The 12,523-nt window shown below is 32.2% G+C and overlaps 1 protein-coding gene and 1 non-coding gene across 5 annotated transcripts; both read right to left on the bottom strand.

Annotated features, from left to right (window-relative positions):
- Nucleotides 1-295: 295 nt before the first annotated feature.
- PIP (proline iminopeptidase) lies at nt 296-8,086 on the bottom strand. 4 transcript variants are annotated; one of them, XR_015788508.1, is made up of 12 exons: nt 7,883-8,084; nt 6,952-7,163; nt 5,572-5,670; nt 5,387-5,497; nt 5,194-5,256; nt 4,971-5,064; nt 4,633-4,730; nt 3,797-3,898; nt 2,889-3,002; nt 2,570-2,686; nt 1,098-1,213; nt 296-666 (listed from the first exon to the last, which is right to left on the bottom strand). XR_015788508.1 is itself a non-coding variant. In XM_022293583.2 (12 exons), the coding sequence occupies exons 1-11, from the start codon at nt 8,010-8,012 to the stop codon at nt 1,109-1,111; spliced, it is 1,203 nt and encodes a 400-aa protein (XP_022149275.1). In that variant the 5' UTR covers nt 8,013-8,080; the 3' UTR covers nt 296-666; nt 1,098-1,108. The 4 variants fall into 4 exon arrangements, 2 of the variants coding, with proteins under 2 accessions (XP_022149275.1, XP_087975200.1); XM_022293583.2 differs by having other exon boundaries at nt 2,612-2,686; nt 7,883-8,080; XR_015788509.1 differs by lacking the exon at nt 2,889-3,002 and having other exon boundaries at nt 7,883-8,086.
- Nucleotides 8,087-10,080: 1,994 nt separating this feature from the next.
- On the bottom strand, nt 10,081-10,154 carry TRNAV-AAC (transfer RNA valine (anticodon AAC)). Its single transcript has one exon. It is a non-coding gene; the product is annotated as a tRNA-Val (tRNA).
- Between the last annotated feature and the right edge of the window lie 2,369 nt (nt 10,155-12,523).

Here is a 12,523-nt window from a genome sequence, read left to right as displayed (position 1 = left end):
CAAATAAAACTCCATCCCTTTGTTTTTAAAAATTTAGCATATAAATACTCCTTTCATCCATGTATTTATTTATTATGTTATTTTTTTAAGTACAAATTTGTTATGTTATCTACTTCTAAAAATTGTTTTCAAAACCTAAGTCAAATTTTAAAAACTAAAAAATATATAGATAGTTCTCTAAAAGCTTGTTTTTATTTTCGAAAGTTGGCTAAAAATCCAAATATGTTAAAAAAAAATAATGAAAACACACCGGAGAAATTGGGGTGAAGCAAAGTATAATTTTAAAAAATTTAAATAAAATAAAATAAAATAGTTATTTTTCAATTACAAAAATCTGAATCTTTCAAACGGAAGAATGACAGTTTTTCCCTTTGGATGAAAAAAGTGATGGAAACCCCCCTTCCACATGCATCGTTTTGTTTTTTTCAATTCAAACACCAGTAGACCCTTATTTTTGTACTTTCATTCATGAAAAAAAAAAAAAAAAAAAGAACTAGTTCCCCACTTGGGTGTCCTTAATAGAGGCTTTACAAAGTCTTCAACGAGCGCCTAGATGACAAGTGCTTGAGCGCCTAGATGACAAGTGCTTGAGCGCCTAGATGACAAGTGCTTGAGATATTTGAGATCGATTAAATTCATGTCTTCATATTCATAGTAGTAAGGTGCCTGATACCACATACATAAATAAATTAAAAGAATGGAAGATTTTCTTTTATGGAAAGCCGAGCTTTCACCGAGAAAAATGAAATAATAAAGGACATAAAAAAACAGTCCAACAAAAAGGAGCCAAAATAATCAATCAAACCTAGAAAAAAAGAATGTAAGGTTCACAAGAGTGCCTTTCTTTCATCTACAAAAGATCCAATAAAAAACATTTTGAAGAATATGGAAGTATGGAAATTAAAAATGGGGATAAGTATTATAATAGTCCCCTTGGAAGTTTTCTAACCTTTACATTTCAGAAATAGCGAATGATCAAGCATTAACGCAACAAAGGCAATAGTAAGTAAACACATGCCACCAGAAAATACTTTAGCAACCGCAATTTATTCAAATCTTGAAAACTTATTTTACGAGTTGAATTGTAAGGAACATACTTGGAGTGTTATTATGGTTCGTTCTTCTGGAGGATGTTCTTCAGCTTCTCGTTCGCAGCCACGAGCTCTGCAGCTATTCCAGGTTCATTGGCAGAATGGCCTGCGTTTTGAATGATCTACATAGAGAGGGAGGTAAGATTCGTCAGCATTTGAGAATAATTTAATGATATATATACATATAGAGGAATGCGTCGGTAAAATGGTAAAGATTTTTTGGCAGTAATATATTAGATATGCTCCAAAGTGCTAGTTTCAAGAAGAAGAAGGTGCTATGGATAGACTTCGTTAGAGCCTGTTTTGGAATCCTCTAGCTCGAAAGTAACAATAGAATCTTCAACGATTTCTTTACAAAGTTTCTTCTTCTTTCAACAATAGTATTAACACTCTTATGATAAACTGGAATAATTTTCTTGTAACCTCCTTTGGCGCGATAGTTTTCCTCCCCTCTTATTAATTTCATATATTCTACGAAATTTTTTCGTACTGTAAAAAAAAATCAGTTCGAGGGCAGTCAGAACAAAAGCTGCATCTATGTTTTAGTACTTTTCTTTGAGTTGTATGTTTTAGTCATGTTGTCCACAATGAAAATAGCTAATCCATAATTTGGCTCTTGATCCTTGACACAGAGTGAAAATACTAAAATCAAAAGTATGGACAAGTTGAATAATAGCCCTTAGTCCAAATATCATGCCATAAATTTCTAGTTCCTGTGAGGATTCTTCTCACTTTAATCAACAGAAAAGCCCGAAGGCGATACAAGCTACCCCACCTATTCAAGAGGGAGAGTAGCTACCTTTTAGCACTCACAACAAGAATGATCCTCCCCTCACTTACACCTTCCCTTTTCTACTGCTTTCTGCCCTCATACATTCCTGGGCCCCACTCTGCAAACCATTATTCTATTCCCCCACTCATTTTACTCATTTACCCCAAGTATAATTCCCCTTCCACCCTTTCTATAGTAGGTCTTCACTATTGGTGGCCTAACAGTTCCACGTTGATATTAAGACACTATAACTTAGATAGGCCACGTTGATATTAGGGTATTAAGGTATCTAAGTGATTAGTTAGTCATTTCCAAGCTTCTAAATGCTAGACTTATCTCTCAGTTTCCTCCTGTTTCCTATATTTCTCATAAGTGATTAGTTAGAAAAGTTGTTAAAAAGGATTTGTTATAAATAGAATGAGGAGGGAAGGGATGAAGGTAGGCAATTATTTAGTGTGGTTTAGGCTTGATTGATCTCAAGAGGAGAGGGTCCAAATATCTTGAATTACTTAGAAATTATTGTAGTTCTTCTTTTTTATATATTTTAATATATTTCTAGTTGTTTGGGTTCTAGAAATTATTGCAGTTCTTCTTTTTTATATATTTTAATATATTTCTAGTTGTTTGGGTTCTATCAAAAACTTGAAAAATTCAGATTGATACATTCGCGTAGCCAAATGAAAGGGAAGTGTTGGGAGATAGGAACCTATATTAGACGAAGAAATGGACTGCAGCAGTTTCGTTTTACCTTTAACTCAGCCTCTGGCCACACTTTATGAAGATCCCAAGCCGACATCATTGGGCAGCAAACATCATATCTTCCCTGCAAGATAAAAAGTAGCTCCACTGACTACATAAAACTATAACTCAAAAGATGAAAATGATTGCCTCAAATTCTTGAACTTCTTTCTTTTAATAGGATAACACATCCAATCAACCAAAATAGGCAAATACGTTGGATGGGATAGGCACATGCACCAGTACAATTATAGCATTGATATATTGGATGGGATAGGCAAATGTACCTGTACAATTATAGCATTGATATGTCGTATCTTGTCAACATTATCTAACAGAAAGGAATCAGAAGGGAAAAAACCCTTATTTATAAAGTAATGGTTTTCAATCCTTGCAAACGCCTGGGTCAAAGCAAAAGAAAAGAAACAAAAATCACCAGTTACATGACCAGCAAAATAACATCACTCAAGTTGAGAAATTCAGAATACGAAATAGCTAAAGAAAAATGATTGAGTAGAACAAAAAAGATATCCTAATTTTTTACACTCATATACCATCTCATTTTCCACATTGGTTAGAATCTTTCCCAAAGGCATGATCTCTGAGTACAACTTGCTATGAACACATTCTATCTACCTCCACCTTATTTGTCACTCAGCTATTTCATGGCTTCCCCCCTTTTCTCGAACAGGAGAAAACCTTTTCATTGAGTTAGTAAAAAGTTATACATAGTGCAAAGCAAAGATCCCCTACGGTTTTTTCAAAAAAATAAAAAAAAGAACTAAGTAGAGCCCCTCTTGGGACAATATCAGAAGGAATCCTCACTGAACGATGACTTACATGGTCTTCTTCCCCACAAAACTATTCAAAAAAACCTCCTAGAAATACTAAAATCCCATCAAACAACAACTAAAAAGAACTCCCAAAAGCTTCCTATCCTAGTTCCTACAAAGGCATCCTTAATCGTTTGTAATTCCGTAGAAAATCTTCCTATGACTTCCTTCTTTTTCAGCCCACTTAGAATTGGTGATATCACCTTACCCCTGCCTAAATTCTTCAAATAATCAAGGAAACCAATCATTGAAGAGATTTCTCAATGAAAGCTTTGTTTCTTATCAAAAAAATAAAAATAAAATATTTGAAGAGATTTTCACCTGCTTATTTAATATGAATGTACAAGTAAAGAACAATTTACCAATGAAAAATTATCATCCTCTCCTCTCTTAATATTCTCCTCGTTTGGCATAAGATGAGCAGTCATCATTTCCCATTTGGTCCACGCTCTTGCAGCAGCATACTGGAAAATCAGTGGAGAGTTATAGCAAACAAAGATGTAATATATAAAGTTTAACTCATGACTCGAAGGAAATAGTTGGGAGAAAACTGTATTTCCAGCTGCTAATATATGACTACTTCAATAGCATAAGATACGGTTAAACAACCGTAGTGAGGAAGATAGCAGTCTTCTAAAAATTCTATTTCAAAAAAGAATTCTAACATTTATTAGGTTCACATAGAGTGGCTGACAATTAATCTATCCTCAATATTTAAACTGTTTTCATCATGCTTGATACAACTTCTAACTTCATGATCGAATGAAAAATAGTAAAAAAGAAAACAGAGAATAGTTAGATGGCTAAATCAACAAACAAAATTAACTTTCAAATTTTACCATATGCCATCAGCCATCAAACTCAATCTTAACCATGCAGCAATTGTAAAGATGAAAGTGCTGCCATCACTTTTTAGCAAAATATTTCCTACATGCATGGCTGACAGATTCTCTTCTCATATGAATGAAATTTAATATTTTCAGATGTATAAGAAAAAGTCGGCGTGACGAACAAAGAAGTCCAAAAGAAGAAACTTGATTCCAAATATTAACTTAAAATAAAGATGAAGGAATCTTATGAGGAAAAATACTAGCCATTAGGGGTGTAATCGGTTATGGTCGGGTCGTGTTTTTGGGTAGGGTCGGTTTCTTTCACCCCTACTAGCCATGCAGCTAATAAATCGGATGATAGAACTTACTTGGGTTTCCATGTCATTTGAATTTAGTCTCTTACTATAAGCATCAACAAAACATCCTCTCTCACTTTCGGGAATGAGGTCTCTAAAAGACTCCCAAGCTGCATTTGAAGAAAAGACTAAGTGAACACAACAGTAAATGTCCGTTTTATTACAAACCATTTTTTTCATAATTGTTTCATCCATCATAAAGATTAGAAGCATTATAATGTAAAATTTTGTACCCTTGGAACATCATCAAATTTGATTCACTGTGTTAAATTAAACACTCTTTAAATAACAATTTCATAGATCATATCATTGTACAGTTCTGTGAGAGCGAAATCGGTGAATAAGCATACCGTCAGGATATATAGCAGCAGCACCACCTTCATAGAACCAATCAACTTCTTTTTTACGCAGAAGAAAGATCCCTCTAAGAACTAATCCCGTAACCTTGGATTAAACCAAAAATCATATCATCAAAACTGCAAAAATGTTGAGGAAATTCTTATAGTGCCATGTTTCCCAAATATAGGGAGTCCCACCGCGGAGGAGAATGATAAACTTGGCAAATGTGTGCACCTTTTCAGGATGAGATTGACCATAAGCAAGAGCCAGCGTACTACCCCAGGAACCTCCAAAGACCTATGCAACCACAAATATTACTGAGTTGTACGCTCACTAAAAAACTTTGTTGATTAGACTGACATTAATCGTGATTGTGGTATCAAGATAAGGAAGGGGAGGGGGAAGGAGCTGTTCAAGAAATTGTGACCTGCCACTCTGGAATTTCCAAGTGTTCTCTTAGCTTCTCAATGTCATCAATGAGGTCCCACGTGGTATTATCCTCCAAGCAAGCATGCGGGGTACTTTTCCCTGCACCTCGCTGCAAGAAATGAGATATTTCTAACTTTAGGGATTAACCATACTAATGGTCCAAAATAAAGACTGAGAAGAAACCTGGTCAAACAAAATAATTCTATAAAAATCTGGGTCAAAGAATCTTCTATTGCCTGGAGCAGTTCCTCCCCCTGGTCCCCCGTGTAGAAACACCACTGGCTGCACGAACAGTTAAATTAAATGATTAATTTGAATCTGAATTTTACGTATTCAACAATTTACTATATCTGATAAAGCCAAGTAAATAAGAATGTTAACTGGTTTGTTTTACAGCAATGATATCTGTAAAACGTGCCATTAAACACTGCAACTCTTCAAGAGCACGTCCATTTTAATAGAATCTTAAGCCATACCTCTAGCTGCATCAGCCAACTTTTAATATGTCTCCTAGCTACTAGCAGCTTGCATTGGATGAAATGCATTAATATATTTCTTTTGACTTCCACGTTCCAACCAAATATAATTTAAAAACTTTTCCAACTTGTTTGCATGACAGTCCCAAAGATCAAAGTAACATTGGTGACTCGCTCTCGAGTATATCACCAGAAATGAGGGATGGTCATAACTCATATTAGAATGGATTTATTGGAGACAAATATCTTTTTCTTCCTAATCAGAATTTCAACAGTCTGTTGGCAAAAATTTCCGAGGAAAAATGAATAAGGAATAATCTAATAGGAATGCATACTTCTTCATCTGCATGAGGTGCCCATGCCATACTTCTAAATTAGGCAGTTGTGAAGTCGAATATTTAACAACAGAAAATGATGTAGGACTGGGCTCTCAAAGCACAAATGCACAATGCAGCATAAAGCAACAATCTTCTTGCTTGCATGGAGGCATGAGGCACAAAAAAGCATTGCCCAAGTATGTTGTAACAGGCACTATATTAAAATTTATATATATACATTGAATAGATAAAGAAATACATGATAATATTACATAAAAAAAAATATTCAGGGTTGGGCATAACATATAAATTTTAGAAACAATATAGCAATAGAAAAGGATTATTTAGGAAAAATCAGTAAACGTATACGACCGGCCATGCTACATGAACTATCTATATTTATTTGATTAATTACTTTAGTGACCTCTCTTATACTCAAAATAAATGAGATTAGTCAAATGCACTACAAAAACATAAAGATTATCTTTCTTTCTTAAAGCATAGATGACAAAACGCAGCTATACAATCGCCTAAACATATCTGCTCGCCCTGGATGATCCTAGGACCAAAACACTACTTAGGAAAATTATTCCCGCATCAAAAACAGCCATCAGCTTCATCAATCTTTGTCTAAGATCCAAATTTAAATTTATTCAGAAACAGTCAACCAGCCAATTATTGGCAGGGCTAGTAAATATGAACAAAGAATGGAAATTTATTTTTTAAAATTGGGAAAATTCAAACGTGGTTGTGTGGTAGAATATACTAACATGGCCAGCGGGATTCCCCGATTGCTCCCAGTAAATAGTATGAATATCTGACACCTTCAAAAAACCATTACTGTAAGGCTCTATTGGTGGGTAAGGGTTTCTGTTTACTTCTGAAGATTCCTTTTCTCGAGCCATCAAATCCTCCGTTTGGAACTCACTCAGTCTATCGCTCTTATAACCAAAATGTGCACTCAAGACCAAGCCCTTTCCCCCTGCAGTATCAAAATACAAAAATATTAATTTCTGACCCACCTATCCCTCGCGCTCCTCACTACTGGAGAAAATAGCTCAAGGAGAACTTTGAATCCAAAAGGATAGTTTCAAAGACACTTTCAACTTTCAAGTTCAGCCGAAAACAATAAAAAAAACAATTAAAAAAAAATCAGATAATCAAACAAGAACTCTGGAGACATACATTTCAGTCTATCTGATTCTACTATCCGTTTCCATGCACATTCAATCTTGCAATTTCAATTCAAAAATTCAATCAGTTTTTTCCCTTTCAGAAAGAACAAATCACCGGGAGTCATATTCAAATTCTCAGAATTTAGAGGTTTCGTTCCACAGTAATATAATACTTTACTTCCGAAAATGAACGTCTGATATGAAAATTGTAACTAATAACTCCTCCGATCAGTCAACTTGTAAGTTTAATGATTTACGAAGACAAAGGCTAAAACATAGTTAAAAATGAACACAAAAAAATGCATCAAACATGTTGTTTAAACTGATATCGTAGTTTATCCATCAAAATTCTGGAAAACAAACCAGTAAAGTACACTAATAGAAAGCCAAGCTGCCAAATCCAGTACAAGAACTTAACAATGTAATAGACTAGTAAATTATGAAGAAATACGGTTAAAATGAAGAGACGAATCACTGAAAATCAAAATACCAGAAACAGAAATATAGTGGTGGTGGAGAAGAATACCTGAGACGGAGAAATGGTTGGAAACACGAGAGACGGAGCAGAGGCGGATGCAGTGACGACGAGAATGCGAATTGGAAACGGAGGAAAACGGATGAGAAGAGGAAATGTTAGGGCAAAAGCCTAAGCTCATCGTCAATGGTGGCGACCATTATTATAAAGCTCGAACCAGACAAAGCAGTAGACCATTAATATTGGATTCCCATGCTCAGCTTGCTCTTTTTTTTCAGTTTTTTTTCTTTTTTTTTTTTTTTTTTTTACTTCTTTTAGAAAATGTTCGGCTTTTCTTATTTTCTTCTTTTTGAGAAACTAGAAAATGCTTTATTGATATTCGCTTCTCGTGTGTTTTTATCATTTTGGAACGTGATTCCTCCTCTTCAAATCATATCCACATTGAAATTTTAAATCTCTACTCAGAGTTGTTATTAAATATTATTTTATCCATGTATTTTTAGTTTTTTTTTTCTTCTTTTTAATAATTGAGAATTGAAATTTGCTCCCATATACTCAGAGGCACTTACGCCCATTCCAAAATTCGAGCTGTTGAGAGACATCGATTTTTGATATTAAGCTCACATAAATTTTTGAATTTGAAACCTCTAAATCAGTATGATCAATATATTCCAAACCCTCCATTTTAATTATTATATTTTCAAAACGTTTATTTTAGTTTTTATATTTTAAATTTTGTATTTTACTTTAAAACATTTGTTTTAATCTATGCAAAAATTCTTTGATATAAATTTATGACTATATTTCAATAAATTTAGTGAATGAAGTGTCATGCTAAAATTGTGATCGAAAAAACAAGAGCAATGAGATTTAAATGATCACTTTTTAAAAATACAAATATCAAATTGGATTTTTAAAAATATAGAGACTAAAATGAACTAACGTTAAAAGTATAGGGACCAAAATTAACAGTATAAATACCAAAACCAACCAAGTATAATTACCAAACTAGTAATAATACCAAAAAAACAAATACTATAAAAAATTTAACAGTCTATTATATTTTAATATTATTAATTTAAACAGTGTGGGTAGTGAGATTAAGTAAGAAATAAATGTAATTTACGTGTGGCAATATTTTTTAATTTGCATTTTTGTTGGTGAAGGTTGAAACTGACTCATAATAAAGTTTTTATGTTAGATAAGTGAATTTAATATAAATTTAGACAAATAATTAGGTCATTTAGTAGAGATGAAAAAGTGAACAACTTTCACCAATTCCTTATACCCTAATATTTTGTCAGCTCACCACAAGTTGTAAGTATCATTAGTTAGGGTTAATATTGACTAATATAAAGATTATAGTGAATAGTTTTAAAATGTAATAAATTAAATTGATAGTTGAACAAATATTGAGTTGAATATTTAAACTTTCAACATCGAAGGAAATGTATAAGTGTCTTAACTATTATAGATGTTTGTAATGATCGATTCAACCATAGTTCAGTAGATAAGATATTTATTACTATTTTAGATGGTTGATAGTTTGATTATTGATTTACGATTTGTTGAACTAAAAAAAATTATATTCAGGAAAAATTTGAAAATGAAGACTACATTTAAAAACTAAGAAAAAAACAAATTCAAATAGACCAATAACGTACATTCAGCCATTGAAAATGTTTGTGCATGTCTATATATATTATAGTTTTACCGACCTAAACAGAGTTTAATCTGTTAAAACATTATAATTTTTGTTTTTAGTTAAGAAAACATGTTAATAAAATTGAAACTTCACATACGTATCAGTGTGTGTATTGATGGTTCTTTTTTTTGTGATTTATATTCACGAGACGTGATTCAAATTAATATGGAATAATAAATATATTTTGTATTTATATTTTTTTAGTACTATTCATTTATTTATTTATTTATGTAATACAATAATAGTAAAATTTATATTAGTGAATAAAATAGAAAAGTAATGATTTATGTACTAAAACAAAAGGAAGAAACGCTTTAATAAAAGAAAAGAAAATTCAAATGCTCAGATTGCTTATTCTCTCTCTCTTTTTATTTTTTTCTAATATTCATTCTTTATAATATGTATATGAGTCGATTAGAAGAAGACAAAAAATACAAAATAAAAATGGCGTCATCCGGACTCTTCTCTTGTTTTATATATTTATAAATTATATTGGTCGATTAGGGGAGGGGAAAAAAAATAAATAAAAAAAAATTGTTAAACATGGCGTTGCCCGGACTCGAACCGGAGACCTTCAGTGTGTTAGACTGACGTGATAACCAACTACACCACAACACCAATTTTTGATTTATTTCAATGAACATAATTTGTATTAATTATTTCTTTCAGAATTATATGGTAAATTACTTATTTAATCTTTTCATATTTTGTTTCATTATTTTTTTGATGTGGGATCTTTAACAAGTATTTTGGATTGGAGACTCGTTTAAATTTTTTGAACTCTGATACTATATTAATATTCATAGGATTTCATCTCAAAATCAATTAATATGAGAAGAGCAATATGTATGTATTAAAATTATTGTTAAGTCCTTATCATCTCTAATAGAATATCTACTTTATGTCTATTCTTCTAACACAAAATGTTCAACCCTTAAACATAGAATTGAATAATAAAACGAAATCGATAGAAAAGAGATGGGAAAAGTATATATATTATAATATTGTTTAATAATTTTTTAAAATTTCATTTAATAGATAATATATATATATATATATATATATATATATATATATATATTTTGAATATCGAGTAATAAAATAGAAACAGCAATCGAAGACCTTCAATGTGTTAGATTGACGTGATAACCAACTACACCACACCAGGTTGTTGTTTAAAAGGTATAATTTATTGTTAAAGAAAGGAAAAAAAAAACCACAAACTAATAGTTTAACTGCAATACTATATATCTAACAAACAAAAAACATATAATAATATTTTTATGGTCAAATTGAGAAACAAAACAATACACTCTTAAAGTAAGACCACAAGAAAATGTCAAAATAGAGATGAAATAAATAATACAAGAACACCATTTTTTATCATTAAAATAAGAATACCACTTTTTATTTATATATATATATATATATATTTTACTTTGAACCACGAACTACTTTTAATTATAGGCAATTTGGACAACAAGTGGTGTGAGTACTTAAAACATTAAGAATAGGTGGTAACAAGACACATGAAACGTTGGACAATAAGACATGTGAGACATCGAACAACAAGGTACATGGACATCTCGAAATATCATAATAATATAATAATTTGAAACAACATTAGGTGGAACCAAACCATTTTGTTTTATACTTTGTTTGTTTGGTACCTTGGATTTGGAAGGGTTTCAAAATTATAACAGATTTCAAATAAATTCCGTTGTTTGGTACCGCATGATTTTGAATGATTTGAAATTTCACACCAAAATGATCAGATTTTGTAAGATTTTACATAATTTAAAATAAATTATCTATTTAACTTTGTCATATTTTAATTTATAATTTATAAAGTTTGGTTAAAAGCTCACAAATTTTTATTTTCTTTTCATTTTCAGCAATATTCAAATAAAAAAAATTAATTTAATTCATTCTCAATAAGATTAAGAATTTAAAATAATTTATTGGATTTGAATTCAAAATTATTTCTTTTAACTCTAGAGAGCTAGTGTTTGCTCACAAATTTCTTTTAGTATATTGAATATATATTAAAGTTTTTACAAACGTAGTCAAATTTCAAAAATAATTTAAAAAATAAAAGAATAAACACAGAAAAAATCAAACAAGGGAAGTCGATCCCTGTGAATTATCCGCGAGGAATCCCCACCCCGATCATCACAAAATTTCGGAGAATGAAATGGCCGAAGAACATCTCTAGTTGACGATTCAATTTCAATCTTCCATAGAAAAAGGTGGGTTCTTCTATTTACACACCCAACTTCTACATTCATATACAGAGAGAAAAAAACCAACTCAATTACTTCTAATTTACACATTTTGGAGATGGAAATCAGAGAAAAGCAATCAATTCCCATTCCCAAGTTGGAGCCAACAAGAAGGAATACAATGAAATGAATCACCAACCCCAGAAGTTGCCACATTCAAACGCCTCTGAAACGCCCACTTTCTTCATTTCAGATGAAGGCATCCCAATCTTGCCTTTGCCGCCGGATGACAGTGCTCCCACCACGAAACTCACGGCGGCCACGGCGGAGGAAGTCGCCGGCGGCGGGGGGCGGCGGGAAGAATCTGGTGGCTGGGAGTGGTGGTGGGACAGTGTGAGCATTGCTGCCGTGGGCGCCATTGATGACTTCAATGTGCTTCGAATTTTGGAAATTAAGTTCGTTTCTGAAGATTTTCCATCTCTCTCTCTATATATAATTAATAAAAAGAAGGAAAAAAAAGGGCGGAAGGATGGAACCATGGGGAATGAAACCGGCAAATCGGAAATCCTGTGGGCAAAGTTCAAAGACAAAGTGTTGTAGCTCGAACGTGGTTTTTGTTTCAAATACTTATCCATTAAGCATTACCACTTGTTTTAATTAATAACACTTAGTAAAATATTTAACCCCTTTCACATTTAAGGGTACAGATCCCTGGAGTCTAACATGCAAAGGGTTTATTGAAACAATTATACCCTGAGATCATGT

The sequence above is a fragment of the Momordica charantia genome, assembly GCF_013281855.1.
Source record: "Momordica charantia cultivar OHB3-1 chromosome 10 unlocalized genomic scaffold, Mcharantia_2.0 BLBB01000010.1, whole genome shotgun sequence".
In the NCBI taxonomy this organism is placed as follows: Eukaryota; Viridiplantae; Streptophyta; class Magnoliopsida; order Cucurbitales; family Cucurbitaceae; genus Momordica; species Momordica charantia.
Note: the sequence above shows the minus strand (reverse complement) of the source record. Positions and strands in the feature narration are given on the sequence as shown.